Consider the following 22,007-nt stretch of genomic DNA (forward strand, 5'->3'; position numbering starts at 1 on the left):
AAGGGATAAAGAATAAGAATCATCTCCTTTCTGTCCTCCTGATCTTAGTTCCCTTACCCAGTGTCAACCTGGTATTCATCCAACAATAGTTCACACATGAAACCACATGTCCGTATCATGCAAATATTCCATATTATGTAACCATATTTAAAGAGCATGAGAAAATAAGCCTATTTTTCTCAGCCCTTTTTTCTTTAGTAAGTATCAGAGCACACTATGCTACACACTACAAAACCCCTTTCTTTTAGTTTCAATGTTATCTTAGAGTGTTTCATTTAAACACACGTGGATGGACCTCATCCTTGTCAAGGGCTGCGTAGTATTCCTTGGTGTGGGTATGGGAGTCACCTGTTAAACCAGGCCCTGTTGATGGGCACTGAGGTTGTTTGCAGTTGCTGATCACCACACACCCAGCCGGGAACACGCACCTCTGGGCGATATGGAGCTGGGATGTGCTCTTGGGAAATGAATCACTCGGAGAAGGTTTTTGGGGTGTTGGTAGTTTGTGCCAATACATATTCCTACCAACAGTGGAAGGAGTTTTCTTTGTGGTCTCAGAAGTACTCCGTTCACCCAGAGATGGAAAGGACTGAAGGAGGTGGTGTGGAAAGTCCTGGGGAGAGTGGAGTGGAGCTCTGTTCTGGGTCAGCATCGTGGCATCGCCATAAACCTGCTTCAGCCGTAAATCTCGATGGCTTTCCAGGATGATGCCACCTTATTTTCTATGTGTACATAACACCGAATCAGTTAAAGAGCTGTACTCGTAAAGTCATTAAAATGGTGATCCTAACTCAGGAAAGAAAGGTTTCTGGCCCCGTGTCTGTGGACAGGGCTGGGGAGAGTGACTGCTTGAGTTGTTTGTGATACTCCCAGCACCTCCTTCGGCTGCGCTGCACGTGAACAGTTTCTAATTGTACATGTTCCTTATTCCTTACAACTTCGTGATAAAGGGGGGGCAGTGTTTATGGGGAACGTAATTTGGATTCAGAAATTTGGATCCTTAGCTTTTCTCTCTAATTAGTTCTAGGTCACTATTGAGAGGGGGCCTATGAAAAGAAAAAAAATGCCAATCTTATTAATTTTAACAAACAGGAATATAAATCTAAGAATCTGTTTTTGAAGCTTAAAAGTTGGGTTTTTGGTATAAAGAGGTTATTCATGAAAGATCTAGGCACGAAGGGAGAATTCATCAGTCAGCTTATATATTTCATAATTAGAAGTCTGTAGCTCATGATTGTGATTTTTAAACTGGATTCTGAAATGCTCCAGACACATGATTCTATCTGGAAAACAGCGTTCATGACCGAGATATCCACAGACGTTGGGTTGGAAAGCACGTTTCTTCACGCTCGCAGTCTGCGTGGCCACGTAGCCTCCGGCAGTGACACAGTCTCTAAAGCCCTGATTCCTAGTAACCAGATCAGATGTATGTGCCAGAATAGTTTCCCAGTCTAACCTGCTCTAATAGATTTTTTAACAACGTTACTGAGATAAATCCACACACCACCATCTACTCACTTGAAATGTACAACTCGTTTTTTGTTAAATTATCAGGTTGTGTAAACATCACATTCTGACTTTTGATCCAAACTTTTCCTCCAAAAAACATTCCATACCCATGGCAGTCACTCTTGTTTCCCCTTGTGCCCGGCGCCTGGCTTCCCGGCTCTGTGGTGTCCTGTCCGGGACATGCCACGTACACGGAATCACACCGCATGTGGCCTTTGGTCTGGCCTTCTTTTACTGAGCACACTGTTTTCAGATTCATCCGTGTTGTAGAATGTTTTAGTACTTTACTTTTTTATGGCTGAATATTATTCTACTGCATGAGTAGTGCATCTTGTGCATCTGTTAACTCACTGATGGATGTGTGGGTCGTTTCCATTTTTTTGACTGTCATAAATAATACTGTTATGAACATTTGTGTGCAAAGTTCTGTGGCTACATATGTTTTCAGTTCTCTTGGGCATATACCTATGAGTGGGATTTCTGGGTCCTATGGTAACCCTATGTTTAACTTTTGGGGGAGCTGCCAGCCTGGGTACAAGTGTGGCTGAGCCATTTTACATTCCTACCAGAGTGTACGGGGATCCCAGTTTCTCCACATCCACACCAACTTCTTATTTTCCATATTTTTTATTTATTTATTTTATTTTATCCTCACCCGAGAACATTTTTTGATATTTTGTTCAGATAGAGTGGGAGGAAGGGAGAGAGAGAGAAACATTGACGTGAAAGGGACACATCGAATGGTAGCCACCCACATGACCCAACCAGGGCCGAGGACAAACCACAACCGAGGTACATGCCCTTAGCGGGAAGTGAACCCAGGTCTCTCTATACCGCAGGCCAACGCTCTAACCACTGAGCCAAACCGGCCAGGGCTTATTTTCCATATTTTTAATTCTAGGCTCCCTGGGGAACAGGGACTGGTATCTCCTTGTGGTTTTGATTTTCATTTCGCTAATGACTAATGATGTTGAACATCTTTTCTTTTAAATGTTTTTTTATTGATTTTTTTTTCTTTTTTTTTTTTTAGAGAGAGAGAGGAAGGGAGAGAGAGATACATCAGTCGGCTGCCTCCTGCACACCCCCCACTGGGCATTGAGCCCACAATCTGGGCACGTGCCCTGATCAGGAATTGAACCAGGACCTCTCAGTCCGTGGGATGACGCTCAATCCACTGAACCACATGGGCTGGGTTTTTTTTTCCTTCTTTCTTTTTTTTTTTTCATTCTCACCTGAGGATATTTTTCTATTGACTTTCAGATAGAGTAGAGGGGAGGGAGGGAGAGAGAGAGGGAAAAACATCGTTGTGAGAGAGACACATCGATTGGCTGCCTCCCGCACGACCCCGACCAGAGCTGGGGATCAAACCTGCAACCCAGGTACATGCCCTTGACTGGAATCGAACCCAAGACCCTTCAGTCCTCAGGCTGACACTCTAACTGCTGAGCCAAACCAGCCAGGGCTTAAGCATCTTTTTATTTGCTCGTTGGTCATTTATTTATCTTCTTTGGCGAGATGCTTCTTCAGATCCTTTGCTCATTTTTTAATTGGGTTCTGTGTCATTTTATTATTGTTCTGTAAGAGTTCCTTATATGGTTTAGCTACAAGTCCCTTGTCAGAGATATGATTTGCAAGTATTTCCTCCCATTCTGTGGGTTGTCTTTTTATTTTCTTGATGGTATAATTTGTAGCACTCCAATAATTTTTAAAATGTTCCTCCAGAATTCAGTCGGCGTCTTAAGGAGCGCATGCATCACAACATTCCTCATCGCTTTAACGTGGGCCTGAACATGCGAGCCACCAAGTGCGCCGTGTGTCTGGATACTGTGCACTTCGGGCGCCAGGCGTCCAAATGTCTCGGTAAGAGCAGCGGTTGGGTGTGCGGTGGACACCTGCGTGTCTCCACCTAAAACAAAAATCTATCCGTTGGGGTCTCCCCCCCCATTTTAAATTCCTGGTCATAGAGTGCATTCATTTTTAAGCTTTTAGTTTCAGTGGGAGGATGCTATTTTTCTCCTGTTAGAGGAGTGAGTTTATACCTGTTTTCAGCCTCTGCCTCCAACCTCCTGTGCAGAATGCCTCGGGTTCTGCGGATTTCCAGCCGCCTTTTCATCAGGCTGGTCTGTGCACCTTTGGGCTGTGTGCTTGCTGGCTCCAGCTGGGGCGTGCAGCTGTGTCCTGTACACATGTTTGTGACAGCCTGGGCGAGGCCAGGACAACTGGATCGAGGGCATGGGCTCTCGTTTCCTGTCTCTGCGAGTCCTGACTCCTGGGAACGCGGAGGGGTTGCCTGGGTGACGGGGCCAGATCGCCAGGGCCGGCGGGGCGGGGGCGGGGGTGGCTGGCGGAGGGAGGGAAGGGTCCAGGATCAGCCAAGCCAGTTTTCAGGTGGTTCCTTGCTCTTCCCTAGAATGTCAGGTGATGTGCCATCCCAAGTGCTCCACGTGCTTGCCAGCTACCTGTGGCCTGCCAGCCGAATATGCCACACACTTCACTGAGGCCTTCTGCCGTGACAAAATGAACTCCCCAGGTCTCCAGGCCAAGGAGCCCAGCGGTGGCTTGCACCTGGAAGGGTGGATGAAGGTGCCCAGGTATTGCTGCAGGGCGGCTTGGTCTGGGGCAGGTGCTGGTGAAGGGTAGCAGAATAGGCCACCCCAAAATACACCATTCTGGGATAAAGATTATTTTGAACTAAAAGCACTCGAAAAACAGCAGGTGCAAGAAGGACACTCTGACCTCCCCTTTCTCTTCCTCAAAGTAGGAGATGAAGCTCCCTGTAAACACTGTTCTCCCTGTGCCGGGAGGAAAGAAACATTCTTATCACCAGACACGGGAGTTGAGGCTGGACTCCCTGTGCATCTTGGTCACTTCCCACAGTTGCTCTTCTTTGTTCAGCCTCGTATACAAGCACTCGGGCCTATCGGCTTGTCGAGTCTTTATTTTCTTATGGAGATGCCTGCATAAAATAACATTGGTGTGCTCTTCTCCTGTTCATCTGTCTGATATCAGTGAGCTCCTATGCCAGCCGCAGAACCTGGACGGGTCGAAGGAAGTTTTTCCTCCCCTGCACTGGCATGGATGGCCACAGGCTACTTCCATTCCTGGTGTTTTCTAGAGAATTCTAGGGACGTCTTTTCTGGGATTCCCTCCCTACCCCACCCCTTCCTCCCACCTGATTCTTCTGTGTTCAGACCTTTCTTCTGTTCCATCGCTCTTTTCTCAGGAATAACAAGCGAGGACAGCAAGGCTGGGACAGGAAGTACATTGTCCTGGAGGGATCCAAAGTCCTCATTTATGACAACGAAGCCAGAGAAGGTAAATTAGTAATTCAGGGGGATTTCATTGCACGCGGTGGACCCAGGGCTCCCAGTCTTGGCGTGAAGGCTTTGCTTTTCGGACTGCGTTGCAAGCCTTTGACGATTTTCCATTGTTGAAAATTAAACACCAAGTGACTTGGCTGAAGGTTATCGGTACGATGCTCACGTCTATAGGTCTCCCCTCTGAAGACCCTGCAGGGTGCTGCCCTGAAGATTCCACCTGCTAATACACCTTCCGAGAACTCCTGCCTCAGTCAACTAACCCATAAATCCGCATCGTCATCAGAAATTTGACTGTGCTACTCATCTGACACACTTTATTTTTTTTTTATCTTCCCTCTCCGCCTTCTCCGCACACCCTTTCCCTCCTTTGTTCTCGTGTGCCTCTTTCCACGCATACTGTCTCTCTCGCCCTCTCTCTCTCCGTTCTTTCTCTCTCTCTCTCTCTCTCTCTCTCTCTCTTCCTCTTTTCTCCCCTTGTTCTTGTTCCTGTTCTTTTGTTTTTCTTTCTGCCCTTCCTCTTTGCACCAAGCTGGACAGAGGCCGGTGGAAGAATTTGAGCTGTGCCTTCCCGACGGGGATGTATCTATTCATGGCGCCGTTGGTGCTTCTGAACTCGCAAATACAGCCAAAGCAGGTGAGAAACAGGAGCCCCACCCCGGAGGTGGGCTGGGCTTGCTGGATCTGCGAGGGCAGGAGGGGCACGTGGAGGATTGGCCTGCAGAGGGGCCCACCTCCCCGAGCTCCCCCCGTCTGAGCAGTGAAACCTCTGATACCTCAGGGCCATCCCTCCCAGTGGGACTGGGGAGGTCCACACCCAACCCTGTGCTCTCTGTCGCATCCCCTAGATGTCCCATACATACTGAAGATGGAATCCCACCCGCACACCACCTGCTGGCCCGGGAGGACCCTGTACTTGCTAGCTCCCAGCTTCCCCGACAAACAGCGCTGGGTCACCGCCTTAGAATCGGTCGTCGCGGGGGGGCGAGTTTCCAGGGAAAAAGCCGAAGCCGACGCGGTGAGTGTGCAAATGGGCGCTGGGACTTGTCTTTGTAAAGGGGGCTGACTTGGTGGGGTCCTGCTGGCTGTCACGATTTCCCGCAGGCTCCCTCGAGGGTGATGGCCCCATGACTGGGATTTTTTTTTGTTTTGTTTCGTTTTTTATCCTCACCCAAGGACACTTTTACATTTATCTTCAGATAGAGCAGGAAGGAGAGAGGGGGGAAGAGAGAGAAACATCGATGTGAGAGAGACACATCAACTGGTTGCCACCCACGTGACCCCAACTGGGGCCGGGGACAGACTGCAACCGAGGTACGTGCTCTTAGTGGGAACCGAACCCGGGTCTCTCTGGTCCACGGGCCGACACCCTAACCGCTGAGCCAAGCCGGCCAGGGCAATGACTGGGAGTTTTATGGCGCTCAGGTGACTTGTCTGGGCATCACGGTCCTCCTCCCAGAGCCTTTAAGAACGGGGGAGTCAGCACCGTTAGCCTCGTTATGGCAACGCAGCGGCTGATGGACTTACAAGGAAACCCTCTCTCTCCTCACTCTGATGCCTTCATTTGGCCTGAAGGCCTGCGGGAGGAGCACTTGGGCCCTGAAGCAGCACAAAGGCTGCGACAGCGTGTCTGCCTCAGGCAGGCTTTCCACAGCCTCCCGACCGCTGCCACTCGGTTTGCTCCTCCGGGGGCAGGTTGGCACCCTGCGTATCCTTGGGATGAGCGGAGCGTGGGTGTGCCTTGATTGGCAGCAGTCCTCCTAGAACTTTCCAGGATAGAAGCAGGGTGCATTGCTCATGGGCATTTTCTCCACCAAAGACCAGACAGCTCTTTTCAAGCACTTAGCTCCTCATAAACCCTCGAAGTGCTAGCAATCGATAGTCGTTAGCCACGTGTCTCCTGATGGACGCTCTGCTCACCGGGCAGGCTTGTGTTAATGACCTGTTTCATCGTTACTGTGTGTGCCTGTACTGAAACCCACGTTAATGTGTATACAGTAGGGCCATGCCTGCACTTCCTACGAGCTTCTGCCTGCAGGGGTTCAGGTAGAGAGAGTCAGAGCCTGTTGGTTTGCTGCTGACTTGGTGCTTTGCACTTCTGCAGTCTGGAGAAGGGACCGTCCGTGTGGCTTATTAACCCTTCGCAGGTGACACCTCTTCAGCTTCAGCGTATTTCCTATCCCAGAATATTTTCTGCGTCTAATTATACTCACTTATATCTGCGTCCAAGTGGGCTTGTAACTCCGATCTAATTAACAACCCTCCCAGAGACAGCAATAACAGTCACACCTCGCCTCAGGTCACTGCGCGAGGCAGGCCAAGAGCAGATGTGTGTTTCTGAGCATTTTCAGGGGTAACTTGCCTTTCTTCCCAGCATTAAACTTCTCTCCCTTCTTGCATTTGTCTCTGGGTGGTTTGGTCATGAACAGTTCAATCTCACCAGGTCCTCTTTTCTTTCCTTTTCTTTCACATATGAAAAGAAATTGCTTGGAAACTCCCTGCTGAAACTGGAGGGTGACGACCGGCTAGACATGAACTGCACACTGCCCTTCAGCGACCAGGTAATGCTGTTTTCTGGACACTGTCAGCTGGCGTCTGGCAGTAGCCACACGAGGTCAAGAAAGAAGGCTCTGTCGGCCTTCCTGTCTGGGGCTGTTACGGTGACGTGATGATGCTGATGTTCTGCCCTTGGACTTCTGCCCTTGCAGGTGGTGTTGGTGGGCACTGAGGAAGGGCTCTATGCACTGAATGTCTTGAAAAACTCCCTCACCCACGTCCCAGGAATTGGAGCAGTCTTCCAAATTTACATCATCAAGGACCTGGAGAAGCTACTCATGATAGCAGGTGGTAGGCCGAGGACATGTTGCTTTTCCTTCACTTCTAAGGAAAACGATTTGAAAGCCAAATGTCAAGCTTGTGAAACTCAGAGGCAGGCCTGCTGGTGGCAGGCAGGTCGGAGCAGAAGCAGCTCTTTTCTCTCTCCCTGTTTGTGCCCAAGCTGATGGCGCTCTCTGTTCATTGTCGGTTCCTTGGGGTGCAGCGTAGCGCAGACTGACACCCCCAAAGGACACCTGAGCGTACTCGAGGGGAGGAGTAGCGAGCCTCACAGTCATTACTCAGACCTTTGTCCTCATCACGTGGTGCCGCTGAGTCAGGACCTTCCAGGAGCTTCCGGCTCCGTCGCGCGTTGTCTGCAGTTTCCCTGGGACTTCTCAGACACCCTTTGTCCAGGGTCACCAGTCGCTAAGGTTTTTGCCACGTGCTCCCTCTCTCTCCCTGTGAGACACAGACACGCCATCGCTTTTCTGGACTGAGCCACGTGCACTCAGTTCTTCAGCATGTCACCCGAGCACGGGGTGTGCTCTCACATCCCACGGCAGAAAGTTGTCCTTCTGTTTGTTGGTGGTACCGTTGGTTTGATTTAAGGGAAAACAGTAATTTATTGGCTCTGCGTTGGGAACGTCCACAGTGAGGCCTTGTTCTAGGCTGGATGGATGGATCCAGGGCTCAGCTAGCAGGGTCTGGAGCTGCCTTTCCTTGACCTCAGCTCTTCCCCTCTGCTTTGTGTGTGTGTTTCTCCTCGTGGCTCTCCCTCCTCCCTTCCTCCTTGACTTTATTCTTTAGAGAAGTTTTAGGTCCACAGCAGAACTGAACACAATGCCAGAGATCTCCCACAGGCCCCTGCCCCCACCCACGCACAGCCTCCCCCACTGTCGACATCCCCCACCGCAGGGTCCGTCTGTTCCATCGATGAGTCTACAGTGGCACCTCATTGTCCCCCGTGTCCATAGCTGACCTGTGGGCTCGCTCCTGGTGCTGCGTGTCTATGGGTTTGGACACACAGGCCGTGGCGCAGACCCACTGTGGTGGTGACATACAGGTTTCACGTGGAGCGTCTTTGAGTTCACAGAGTCTAATCCTTGCTGGGATGCAGTGACGGGTGTATTGTCATAGTCAGATTCCACCTGTGTTTCTTCGCTGGCTAGTGGTCTAGTCCGGGATCATGCATTTGGTTGTGTCTCTTCAGTCTGCGTTACCCCGAGACAGTGTCTTCATGACACTGCCATGTTGGGGTAGTCAGGGCCTGTTGTTTTTTGAAACGTCCCCCTGGTTCTAACCCTTTCGTACTTTGGAGGGGCGCATGTTTGAAGAGTATAGTTAAGCCCTGGCCGGTTTGGCTCAGTGGTTAGAGCGTCGGCACGCCGACCAAAGAGTTGTGGGTTTGAGTCCGACCACGGGCACGTACCTTCATGGCGGTTCATCCCTGGCCCTGGTTAGGGTCGTGTGGGAGGCAACCAATTGATGTCTCTCTCACATCGATGTTTCTCTGTCTCTCTCTCCCCCCCCCCCGCCTCCCTCCCTTCCACTCTATCTAAAGATAAATGGAAAAAATATCCTTGGGTGAGGATTAAAAAAAAGTATAGTTCACCTCCAGTTTTCTGTCTGCAGAATTTTTTTTTCTCCAAGAATCTTGACTTGGCCAGATGTTTTCATTTGAAATCTAAAACCCGGACCCTGACTGTGTTTACAGGAATTTGTTCCCGTCCGTCGTGTGGCCTTGCTGGCTTTTATTTGTGAACTCAATTAGAATTGCCATCCCGTGTCTTTGCTTAATGGCTTCCCCCTGACAAAAAGCTGTTCCTTTTCCCCTCAGGAGAAGAGCGGGCCCTGTGTCTTGTTGACGTGAAGAAAGTGAAACAGTCCCTGGCACAGTCGCACCTTCCCGCCCAGCCAGACATCTCGCCCAACATTTTCGAAGCTGTCAAGGGCTGCCACTTGTTTGCTGCTGGCAAGGTGAGCTCTCCTCGGGGCTTTGGCGGGCGGAATGTATCACCAACTCATTTCCAGGCCTTTTTTTCTACTATAACCATTTTAGGGCTATACATTTTCCTCTAACTACAGTTTTAGTTGCACCCTGTAAATTTTTATCATTCTACATATTTTTAAATCTCTTAGGATTTTTTTTTCTGTGAATGCTGAGTTACTTAGAAATGTGCATCTAGTTTCCAAAAATTGGTTTTGAAAAAGTATAAGTTAATTTCATTATGTTTGAAATACAAAAAGAATGTATGGAGTGTATATGTAAATTGTAAAATTATAACACCTAATAATGTTGTAAACATCCCCAAACCCGCCACCCAACCTGAGAACTAGAACACGGCCAGCAATTTTAATTTCCCAGTGTATTGCTCCCTTATTCCATCCCCCCGACCCTGCCAGCCACCATCATTTCAGGACTCACTTGATCAATAAGCTTCTTTTCGCCCTGGGTGAAATGACAGCGGTCTAGGTGCAGGAGGTGAAGTAAGAGGGATTCAGCTGCTCTAGAGAAACAGTTTTCATGTGGATTTCTGTATACACAGATCTTAGCTAAGCACTTCTCTTTCTGGACCAAAATCTCCAAATTCTTATAGCAATGTCTACTGCCTCTCCTCTCCCTGAGGGTATGAGATTCTCAGAAGAATCTGTCTCCAGCCAACGATGCATACACACAAACTGTGTGTCAGGGCAGGTGGATTTCCTGAGCCTTTCTCTGCATTTCCATTAAATCAGTGTTCTCACCCAGGGTGAGTCTGCCCGCCAGGGACATTGGGCATTGTCTTAACTGGCCCTTGTACCATTGGCATCTACTAGGCGGGGCCCAGGGTTGCTGCTAAATACCCTATAAAGCAGGGAACAGTGTTTCGCCACAGGCAGGTATCTGGCCCAAAAGCTCAGCGGTGCCAAGGCTGAGAGGCCCCGCTCTAAGTTGTTCTTTCCCTAGTTTTGCTATGGCGTCAGTATACACACCAGTGACACGCTTCTTTTTTCTATCTTTTTTCCTCCGACTGCTTTTCAGATTGAGAACGGGCTCTGCATCTGTGCAGCCATGCCTAACAAAGTCGTCGTTCTCCGCTACAACGAAAACCTCAGCAAATACTGCATTCGGAAAGTAAGTCCCAGGCCCCGTGCGCCCGTCTGCTCTGCCCGCGAGCTGGCACGGGAAGCGTGCTGTCTCGGAGCAGCGTGTGTCTGCTCCCCGCACCCGCTGCCCTTTAGCCTGGGTGACCTCCTCAGAGACCTCCTTCCCGGAGGAAGCTCCAGAGCCGTAGCCGCTGCAGGTTCTCTCTCGCTTTCCTCTCCTGCGTGTGTGGCCTCTCCAGCCAGCCCAGTGAATCCTGCCGTCTGTTAAGGCAGAAAGGGGGTGGCTGATGGAGGGAGACACTTTTGAACCAGCAGAAAAAAAAGGACAGAGATCTGAGAAGCTGGCAGTCCCTGGTGGCACTTCCCAGAATCTTTCTCAGATCCCAGAAGTTTCTGCTGGTTATCTCGGAAAGGCCAGCGCTGATTGTTCTGAAACGCAGTTAGGTTAGGGAGCTGGTTGCCTCGGAGCAGCGTGCCTTGTGGTGAGGACGGCAGAACAGACCAGCGCCCGTTACCTTGGCCTCTGTCCTGGAGAAGGCCATCTGTTGTCCCCAGGCTGGGCTGTCCCGCCCACCATAAGCCTGATTTATTTCAGGTATTGTCTTGATTAGTCTCAAAAGGGAAACAAGGGATGAACACAGAAGGGTCGTTACCTGATAGACTTAACAGCTAGAGAAACTTTTCCTCCTGAGTGGGCCGTTGTTAGTCTAGGTTGGATTTTACTGAGCACCTACTGGTATCAGAGCCCGAGCTGGCTACTTTACAAACACCTTTTGCAGCAGGTCTGAAAACCAGGTTTGGCGATTCTGAATTTCCAGTAAGACGGTTGACGGAGGCTGGCCGAGGTCCTGTGTTAACAAAGTTGAGACCAAAACTGAAGTTTGATTTTTTTTCCTACCGTTTCATTATGTCACGCTGCCTAAGGTTTCCTCACACTTCGTAGGTGATCAGTAAATATTCAGTGGTCATGATAATGCTGATTCAAGTTGGAACTGTAGGCTTCAGGAGAATTCTCGGGAATCACTGCTGTTTTTTCATTCCTGGCCACCGTTTTGAATAACTGTGTCTTGGTTGCTGAAGCCATTAGGATTGGCCTGAAAACAAGTGGAAGTAACTAGGAAGCAGATCATTCAGACAGATGATGACAGTAATTATATTGGTAACATAGGTTCCAAATGGAAACATAGAAGCTTTCAGAAAGAAGGAAACTAAGACCACTCCCTCCAGCCCCCGCTGCTCGCACTTGATGTATTTTCCAGGCTCTTTCCTCTGATGAGAAGGTGTATTTTTTAAGCTCTCTCTTTGAATGCTACCTTTCCATTGAACGGGCGTGTCTGACCTTCTTGGGGGCTATAATTTGGCCTTGTTTTCTTAGGCTGGGATGGCAAAGAATTCGAGGCAGCAAAGGGACGTGGACAGATCAAATGCGCTGTGTTTAATGCCGGCTGGAACTCGGCTGGCTGCCCGAGGCAGACAGGACCAGCAGAGGCCTGGCTGCCTTAAGTCACACTCACCTTCTCCTCTCTGCTCTGTCCCAGGAGATAGAGACCTCAGAGCCCTGCAGCTGCATCCACTTCACCAACTACAGTATCCTCATCGGAACCAATAAGTTCTACGAAATTGACATGAAGCAGTACACGCTTGAGGGTAGGCCCGTCCTCCGGCCCACACACTGCCCCCCCCCGCCGCCTGCTCCAGCCGTTCCTGAGCCCCGCTTCTCCCTGCCTTTTCAGAATTCCTGGATAAGAACGACCACTCCTTGGCGCCCGCTGTGTTCGCCTCCTCTTCCCACAGCTTCCCTGTCTCGATCATGCAGGTGAACAGCGCAGGGCAGCGGGAGGAGTACCTGCTCTGCTTCCACGGTGAGTCGGCCTCGGCGGCTGCTGTCGGGAGCTCCAGACTGGGCCCCGGGCTGCGGACTGGCCAGTGGCGCTCTGGGGCGGGTCCTGCTGGGGACACGGCAGCCTTCCCGCTGCCACCAAGGCCCCCTCGGGGTCCGCCCGCCCCGCCAGGGCACTGACCTGCCCGTGCTGTCATGTTCTGTCCAGAGAGCAGGCAGTTCTTCCCTTCTCTGTCCCCGCTTCTGTCTCCCTTTCCTTAGACTTCCGTCTGTCTTTCCTTCCTTCTTTTTTCTTTCCCAGTCTCTGAGTCTGATTTCTCTTCCTTTCTTTCTCTGGGTCTCTGTTTCTCCCTCTTCCTCACCCCTGTCCTTTCTCGTCCCTTTTCTTCTCTCCCCCCTTTCACTTGAGCCCTCCTTTTCAAATAGATCAGGCTCAGAGGGGTTCTTAGGTTTTACTGATCCAGTGACATCTGGCAGGTGGTCCCCTGGACTCGATGCCTTCTTCCGTCAAAGTGTGTATTGTTGACACCCTCAGCCTCTAGCTGTGCTGATGCCCCCGGCTCTGACTCCTTGCAGAATTTGGGGTGTTCGTGGATTCTTACGGAAGACGGAGCCGCACAGACGATCTCAAGTGGAGTCGCTTACCTTTGGCCTTCGGTGAGTGAGGTTGGGTGTGGAGGGCTCTTTCCGTCCCGGGAAAGATTTGCGGGTGGAATTCTTTTTGGCCTACGCACTGTGCTCGTGGCTTCTATTGGACGCCAAGCGCCACATGTAGTCGCCACTCGAGATCGTGCTCAGAGCAGAGATTCCGAGGCTTGATGAAGAATTGCACCAGCCAAACCCACCAGCCTTGTGAAGTATTTGTTAGGTTCTCATGATGGAAAGGAGATCACTCCCTGTGAGTTAATTTAAATCACTTCAAAGACACTAGAGTATCCCATGGCATAGCCGAACACCCATCAGTATTATCAGTTATAATTGGGCAGAGCACTTGGGTCCTGGCCCTTCTTGTATGTGTAAACAACACTGTGATGAACATCTCGTACTACTAATCTTTATACACTTGTCAGATAGTGTCCTCTGCTCCTCAGTTCTAAAAGTGGAACCACATACATAATCGCTCCTACATACAGGTCTGTGCATACTTGTCTCTGAATGTTCTGAATTATGTTACAGCAGAAGTACCCTTCCAGGCTTTTTCGTTTATCTATTGCTGCATATCAAGTTTCAAAACTCAGTGACTTAGCACAACAGCAACTTGTTGCCCATGGTTCTGTGGTCGCCTGGACAGTTCCGCTTCGGGTGGGGTCAGTGGGGTCACAGGGACAACGAGAAGGTCCACAGTGGCCTCACAGACGTGGCAGCACTTGCTGCTGGTGGCTGGAGGCCTCAGTTCTTCTCCATGTGGGCAGAAATGGAAGCTGCCAGGCCTTCTCACCTTCACCATATGCTGCCGGTTAAAGCAGCCCAGGTTCCAGGCAGGGAGACTCCACCGAGGCCTGCGCAGCGGGAGGCCCAGCAGGGCGTCTGAGGTCAGGGTAACCACGCGGAGTGTGGTGTGATCTCCTGTCCCTCTAAGGCAGGAAAGAGCTCAGGTCATGTCCTAGAGTTGCAGTGACACTGGGATACATAGTGTCAGGACCAGAAATACCTAGTTACTTACGAACCCAGTCTTTGTTTGATTTTTTTTGAAATGCATATAATCAAAATTTTAAAAGCATGTACAATGAAAAGGCTCATCCATATTACCCACCTTCCAAATTCTCCATCCTCATTCCCCCAAGAGAAAAAAATACGAGTTTCTTATCCTTCTAGGGCTTTATGCAAATACAGAGAATAAAAATATATTCTTATACCCTCCCCCCTTTTTTTTTATCATTACGGTAGCACACTTCACACATTATTCTGAATCTTGTTTTACACACTAAGTAAAACGACACACCTCAGACCCTTTCCCATATCAGAGTGGGAGATAAATCTTGGACGTTACGGCTGTGCAGAGTCCCACAGACGTGCCGTAATGCACTCAGTGATCCCCTCGAACGGGGGGATCCCCCTGAGCCGGGCCCATCTTCTGCTCTAACAACATGGCAGCGAACACTCTCGAGCAGGCCTCGTTTTCCTGGCACTGGTGTGATTCCTTCGGGTGGGCTTGCTGGGCCCAGGGTGCACCACGGGCAGGTCTTGATTTCCTCTTAACCCTTCCTTCACCCTCCTCCTCCTCGGCGGCCACGCAGCCTACAGAGAGCCCTATCTGTTTGTGACGCACTTCAACTCACTCGAAGTGATCGAGATCCAGGCGCGCTCCTCCCTGGGGTAAGCACGCCCGGGGCTGCGGAGCTCGGTGGGTGCGGCCGCGCGTCCCTTCCTTGCCGCCTCGCAGTGGGGCTGACCCGCGCTGCCGGCTCTCCTCGGCCCCGCAGGACTCCTGCCCGAGCGTACTTGGAAATCCCGAACCCACGCTACCTGGGCCCGGCCATTTCCTCGGGAGCCATCTACCTGGCGTCCTCGTACCAGGATAAACTAAGGGTCATCTGCTGCAAAGGAAACCTCGTGAAGGAGTCCGGCACCGACCACCATCGGGGCCCCTCCACTTCCCGCAGGTACTGTGCCCCCCTCCTCCTCCTCACAGGGGCCGTGCCCTCTGCACAGCAGCAGGAAATCTCGCTAAAGCGGCTGGAGGGCACCCAGTGCCCAGGCACTCGTTCCTTGCGAGCAGCGTTGGCCTGAGTCAGTAAGTGGCAGGGGATTTGGAAGCGCCCCCTTAGGAGAGGTGGAAGAAAGCGGCTCGCCTTTCCCTGGTGGGTATTTTCAGTGGTTCTGTTTGGAATGGAGCGTGGATGATGCAGTCATTGGTTTAGCAGGTGTTCTGGGCTCGTTGGGCCGTCGGGGGGTTTAGTGGTGAACAAGCCAGATGCTTCTCCGGCCTGACGGAGCCCCAGGGGAGAGAGGCGCACTCGGGCAATGGCGGCGCGGCCCGGACGGGCGAGGCTGCCAGCGGGTTGTTCAGGGGACCCTGGGAGCTCGGAGGAGGCCCCCTGCTTGGACTCGGGGGTCAGGGACGATTTCCAGAAGAAATGAGGTCCTACATATACTTACTTCCCTCTTTCTTTGTATGTCTTGTGATTTTTTGTTGTTGTTGTTGAAAACCAAGCATCCCAAATAATATAATGTGCTAAGTCTGGAAATCAACCCCTCGCTGGGCTTGTTGCTGTTTATTGAGTGACTTTCCTAGACTAATTCTCTCGAGTCTGTCTTCCTTATTATGGCTGCCACTGAAGTTTCTGGGGATAGGGTCTTTCTCACGAGGTAGCCCTGAGTCAGGACAAATAAAATCCAGCCCTGAGAACGGTGTTTCCCAAAGAGGAACCAGACAGGTCAGATGGTGGCTGGCACAGCCCCTGTGGCTACAAGGCCGCTGCTTTCGATGTGCTGCAGACGGGGGAGCGGTGGGAACAGGTCGAGTTAAAATGGCACAAAGCTTGTTCGGACCGAGGTTCAGCTGTTCTTCTCGCCTAAATGCTTTTCCAGTGGCTGCAAGTCTTTGGTTAATTTCCAGGGTTCCGAAGTTGATCTTGACGGTTTTTGTCTGTGCTCTTGTTGCTTTCATGGAGGAACAGTGAGGAGGTCCTCACTCTGCCACTCTGGAAGTGCTCTGCCCCTTCTTTTATCCTCACCTGAGGACCTTTTCCCATTTTTGTTCAGATAGAGTGGGAGGGAGAGAGAGGAAAGGACAGAGAGAGAGAGACAGCGAGTGGTTGCTTCCTGCACGACCCCAACCAGGGCTGGGGACGAATCGCAACTGAAGTACGTGCCCTTGACCGGAATTGAGCCCAGGACTCATTGGTCTGTGGGCTGACGCTCTAACTGCTGAGCCAAACCAGCCAGGGCTCTGCCCTTTCTTTTCAGTACAGGTGGTCGCACGCTGTGCCTACTTGCAAACTGAACGTATCTCGGAGATGGCTCCATGTCAGTGTGAGAAGTATTTCTTCCTTCTTTCTTCTCCCATGACCTTAGCTCCTTTGCTCCTTGCTCAGTGGGTTTGGGTGGTGTCCAGTGTGCTCCTGTAGTGAGTGAGTCTGTGGCAGTCTGTGGCAGTCTGTCATTTGGCATGTCTAGGAGTCGGTTTGTGGGATCAAGTCCCAGAAACAGCTGTGCGTTTGTCATTTTGATAGATGCTGCTGAGTTTTCCTCTGTGGAGGCTGAACCTTTTGTGGTCATTCCCACCAGCGTTGCGGGGAACTGGGGCTGGCCTTGTCCTGACACGGAGGGCCAGGTCCAGGTCGATGTGCAGGTTTGAGATGTGTGGAGTTCAAGTTCTTGGTCCCCAGCGAGGGCTGAGGTTACTTCACCCAGGGCTGGCTAATGATCTGGGGGTTCGGTTTTTGGTCTCGTTTACACACCCCACGTGCCTACCCCATAGAGTTACGTGGACCTTCGACTGTGTGCCAGACACGGTGTCGGGCTGGATACATGGATGAAGACACTTTCCAATTCCGAAGCGACTCTTGGTTTGGTGGTGGAATCACCTCATATTATAAAATGCTTAGATCTTGGAAGAGAGTGTCATCAATTTAATATTCTGAGGCGATAGCCTAGTGAAGAGGCTCTCTTTTTTCTGCTGAGCTATGAGTTGGTCAGAAATGTTTGGTCGGTGTGATGTGAATCCCAGGAACGTCGGGCACCAGCGGCCCCTCGCCCGTGCCTTGACCCTGCCTCAGGAGTGGCCGCGTAGGGCCAGAGTCCTCGCTGGAAACCGGAGACTTTATCTAAGTAGATTTTACTTTATTCATCTAGATGTTATTTAAGTAGTTCCAAGTTATGCCAAGAACAAATCAAAGTACTGTAATTCAGTGTTCTTCTCCACTGCCTCACCGGCTCGATGGCCAGGCACCTTCCCTTTGAGACTCTGTGGGGTGCCTGCGAGGAGTTACTGTTTCTGTGGTTGAAATGGTTCCAGTTCCCGGGAACAGGGCGCAGAAGTGAAGCTGTGGCCAGGCAGCTGGTCTGCAGTTGCCTCCTGGTTTGCACATGCTCTGTAGCTGCGACTGCTCTGGGCAGGTGAGAGTGTAGCTGTCCAGAGCTTTCAACTGGGGGGGGGGGGAGAGGATTGTGTTCTTTTTTTTTTTTTAATCCTCACCTAGGATATTTTTACATTTATCTTCAGATAGAGTGGGAGGGAGAGAGGGGGCAGAGAGAGAGAGAAACATCAATGTGAACGAGACACATCCACTGGTTGCCACCCACACAACCCTAACCGGGGCCGGGGACAAACCGTAACCGAGGTACGTGCCCTTAGCGGGAACCGAACCCAGGACTCTCTGGTCCACGGGCGACGCTCTTACCACTGAGCCATACTGGCCAGGGCTCTTTTTTTATTATTGTGTTTTCAATGCAGAAATACATCATCTGTTAACAAAATAGCTCTTGAAAAATATGAGGAGTACAGATACTATAAAACAAACTCCAGTCTTGAGACACTATGTACAGCAAGCGAAAGCAACACTCTGATCTCCAGGTTGTGAAAACTGGAATTAAAAAGTCACTACCCAGCCCTGGCCAGTGTGGGTCAGTGGTTAGAGCATCGGTCTGAGCAGCAGAGGGTCTCGGGTTTGATTCCCAGTCAAGGGCACATGCTTGGGTTGCAGGCTTGGTCCCCGGTCTCAGTCAGGGTACACTTGGGAGGCCCCCAATCAGTGGACACATTGATGTTTCTCTCTCTCTCCCCTTCCTTCCTCTCCACTCCTTCCCACTCTAAAAATTAATGGAAAAATATTGTCAGGTGAGGATTAACAACAACAAAAAAGTCACTACACAGCTTGGCAAACTGGGGTGCAGTCACATGGAATATTTAATAAGTGGATTTCGGTCCCCCGTGTGCACACAGAACAAGACTAAATCTGGACCCGGCGGTCATTTCAACTCCGAAGCTACACCGCGGGCCGCGTCTCCCGGTCTGTTCAGCAAAGCGGGAAATGTAGCTCTTCCCAAGAAGCATAAAATTGACGTGGAAGATCATTGGTTACTAATGGGTACGGAGATGGAAGATTGCCCACTCGGCCTAGAATGATGGGTGTCTCCTTTCATCCCATTAATCTAAGCCGACGTCCCGAGTGGCCTTCCTTGAGCCATCCTTCTTCCCTGGGCAGGGAGCTCCCGCTCACTTCCTTCGTGATGGGCCCCTGCGGGCACATTTTATAACTTCCCTTCCCTTACACACGGGCTTAATACCATTCTCCTACTTGGGATGCATTCTGTTACTTGTCTGCCATATCTTAATGCCACGTAACTAGAGATGAATGCGAACCCTGGCTCCCAGCTGCTGGAATCTGAGGTACGTGCCATTGCTGCAGACAGCCCTGGGGGCTCTGGCTTTCTGAGCCCTGGGCCTGCATCTTCACAGTCAGAACTGCACTGGGGGCAGGAGAATGACATGCAACTGTGCGCATCAGACCGACCACTCACAAAATTATCTCCACGCACCATCCTGTGTCAGGGTAGAGCAGGAATTGGCACACTCTCTCTGTAAAGGTCCCGGCTTTGCGGGCAATATGGCCTCTGTCCCAGCTACTCAACCCTGCTGTGGTGTGAAAGCAGCCACAGACAGTCCATAACCAGATGGGCATGAGTGTGTTCCAATAAAACTTTATTTATAAAAGCAGGCATCTGTCTGGAGGTGGCTCTCGGCTTGCTCTAGAGTCTTTCTTCCTGTGGATCAGTGTCTTTGCTGCTCAGTTGCCTTCAGTTACAGGCATTGACAAAAGAGGTTCTGGTAAAGTTAGAACAAGAACGAAAGAAAGAAAACCGACAAATTTGATACAATGAAAAGCTGTTCCAAAGAGAAGGACTTAAATTTCAAGGATTACGATAGGCCTTTGGAAAACCAGTGACACTTTCACATATTTTTGAAGAGATGTCTCTATGATTTACTGCAAAAGCCAACATCGATGTAAATAAAGGAGGTCAGGTAGCATGTTGGCATGCAAATTTTCTGAGAAAATTACAGCGAGATAAATCAGTATGAGATTCGTACTTGGTTCATTCTTGAATCAGCATGTACTTGTAATTTCAATTTTTAAAATATCTAAGATAAGATAAATTTATTTTCCTGATTTCTACTTTTACTTCCTCAGATAAAGCCCAGTCGATGATAACATGTCTCCAAGTGGATTCACTCTAAAATGTTTCCATTTTAAGTAGGTTGCCTTCCCCCAGTGCTAATTATGCTCAGATAATGAAGACCCAAGTACTGTTTCTGCTCGTGGAGGTGGGAAGGGATTTACTTTGAAGGCTGCATGTCAGTTCCCTCGTATTTCCGGATACTGCTTCTTCAGAGGTGGTTAGGGACAGAAATCTTCGTCTGAAATACCCCAGCCAGGACTGGGGTAGGGTTGCATTCGTTGTACCAAAAGGCCTCAGTATTTTCTTTCTTTTTTTATGTGGGGGATGGGCTTAATGTTTTCTACTGTTGGGTTATTAACCATTACCCTTTGGGGCCAGGGACGCAGTAGGTGCTCAGTAAATAGAAGCCTGTTCTGAGACCAGGACCCTTGGTTTTCTTTTATTTTCATCTTTGCTTTCTTCCCTGCCTCCCGACCCAAATAAAACAAACAAAAAGCCTGAAGAACAGCAGGCGGGACCCTTTTCCTGTAATCAGTGGTGAGCGTGGGCATGGGGGTTTCTCAGAGGAGGAGGATGCCCCTCCGGGGCTGTGACTCCTCAGCACCCCCCCCTCTCCTGTCGCCAGCAGCCCCAACAAGCGAGGCCCGCCGACGTACAACGAGCACATCACCAAGCGCGTGGCCTCCAGCCCGGCGCCACCCGAAGGCCCCAGCCACCCGCGAGAGCCAAGCACACCCCACCGCTACCGAGAGGGGCGGACAGAGCTGCGCAGGGACAAGTCTCCGGGCCGCCCCCTGGAGCGGGAGAAGTCCCCAGGCCGCATGCTCAGCACGCGGAGGGAGAGGTCCCCGGGGAGGCTGTTTGAAGACAGCAGCAGGGGCCGGCTGCCTGTGGGAGCCGTGAGGACCCCCCTGTCCCAGGTCAACAAGGTGAGGCACCATCGGAGGCCAGAGGAGTGGCCTGGGAGCTGAGGCCCCCTCGGGGACACTGCTGTAAATAGGAACTCCATTATGTAATTCAGATGTGGCGAGGCACACCTGGAGGTTAGGGAGAAAGGTGCTTGATTCCTGAGCACATGGGCAAGGTGTGCGTTCATGTACCTGACACGTAACAGCCACCAAAGGGTCGCTCCCTCCCTCACGGCAGCGGGCGTTGCAGTTTCTAGAAGAGTCTCTGTGTATAGCAGGTGTCTCTCTCCTACGCACAGGACACCACACCTGGCGTTCGTGCGTTGCCTCTTCCAGACGCGCACGCACACACCCGTGCATGAGCGTCTTCCAGGAAGGCTGCACGGAGACTGTAAGCAGTGGCTGCCTTCTCGAACCCCGAATCCCTTCACCGAAGCTGGTTTTCTGGGTCACTTTCCCTCTGATGTTGCCTGCAGGTCACTGCCGCCCCCCTGCCGGCACAGAGAGGAGGAGAACCCTCTAGATGTTTTTCCTTGTCTCCTGTGCTTTACTGATGAGATGGGGGTGGGGTGGGGAGGGGAATGTGCGTGAAACAGTAGAGATACTCATAGCTTTGGGGACTTGCCAGTGAATTTCAGTCCCCGACGGACTCCAGGCTTTGAGGGTGGCCTGCCAGTTGGTGCCACCTGCGCAGCGATCAGCCTTAAGCACTGAGAGGAGGGACCGGGTGCCGCAGACCCCCGCTGGGGTCGTGCAGAGCCAGCAGAGCCTGGCCTCTGGCAGCTAATCCCCTCCTCCTCCTGCTCCTAGGTCTGGGACCAGTCTTCGGTGTAAGTCTCCGAAAAACCAACTCCTCATCTCAACCTGCAGGAAAACACCCAACACACGATGGAACACTGCTGAAGGGGACCCCAGCACCATGTGCCCAGCCACCACGGCTCAGCTGGGCCCAGGCCACCTCAGCACGGACACGCCTGCGGCTCCCAGGAGCTGCCGGCACGTTCGCGGTCGTGTCTGCGCTTTGTTCCTCCTTCAGAGCGTTCGGGAACTTTTGTACCTAGTTCTAGCCTGTCCCATTCATCAGAGGAAACCACCGGGCGCTGCCTACGGCGTGGTCAGATCCTAGTGAACAGCTCCTAGGGTTGGTGGTTTTTTGTTTTGTTTTTAGTTTTTTTCCTTTTTTTAAAAGACAACAGAATTCTTACTGGATTTGAATAGCACTGTATTTCCTGTTGTAGTCCTTTTTAGCTAGCTCACACCATCAGGTCTTTGCTACCGAAGCGTATCGTAGGAGAGTCCCCGCCAGGTGGCCAACGTCCCTCCCGCACCTAGGTTCATTCTCATTCCCGCCCACCCTCACAGACGGCCCTGTTTTACCCAGGGTGACACCTTAGCCAAATGTTTACT

General features: G+C 51.0%; 1 protein-coding gene across 1 annotated transcript in view; it reads left to right on the plus strand.

The window, feature by feature from the left end:
- CIT (citron rho-interacting serine/threonine kinase) overlaps nt 1-21,449 on the plus strand; it is a 159,263-nt gene extending 137,814 nt beyond the window's left edge. The window contains exons 33-48 of the mRNA XM_036276369.1: nt 3,232-3,369; nt 3,920-4,100; nt 4,733-4,824; nt 5,359-5,463; nt 5,675-5,844; nt 7,307-7,387; nt 7,535-7,670; nt 9,481-9,620; nt 10,666-10,758; nt 12,269-12,377; nt 12,464-12,592; nt 13,147-13,227; nt 14,808-14,886; nt 14,994-15,173; nt 20,318-20,621; nt 21,411-21,449. Of these exons, the coding sequence (XP_036132262.1) occupies nt 3,232-3,369; nt 3,920-4,100; nt 4,733-4,824; nt 5,359-5,463; nt 5,675-5,844; nt 7,307-7,387; nt 7,535-7,670; nt 9,481-9,620; nt 10,666-10,758; nt 12,269-12,377; nt 12,464-12,592; nt 13,147-13,227; nt 14,808-14,886; nt 14,994-15,173; nt 20,318-20,621; nt 21,411-21,434 (2,042 nt within the window). The 3' untranslated portion in view covers nt 21,435-21,449. The remainder of the gene's footprint in view (nt 1-3,231; nt 3,370-3,919; nt 4,101-4,732; nt 4,825-5,358; nt 5,464-5,674; nt 5,845-7,306; nt 7,388-7,534; nt 7,671-9,480; nt 9,621-10,665; nt 10,759-12,268; nt 12,378-12,463; nt 12,593-13,146; nt 13,228-14,807; nt 14,887-14,993; nt 15,174-20,317; nt 20,622-21,410) is intronic.
- The last annotated feature ends 558 nt before the right edge of the window (nt 21,450-22,007 follow it).

The sequence above is a fragment of the Molossus molossus genome, unplaced genomic scaffold (assembly GCF_014108415.1).
Source record: "Molossus molossus isolate mMolMol1 unplaced genomic scaffold, mMolMol1.p scaffold_m16_p_22, whole genome shotgun sequence".
In the NCBI taxonomy this organism is placed as follows: Eukaryota; Metazoa; Chordata; class Mammalia; order Chiroptera; family Molossidae; genus Molossus; species Molossus molossus.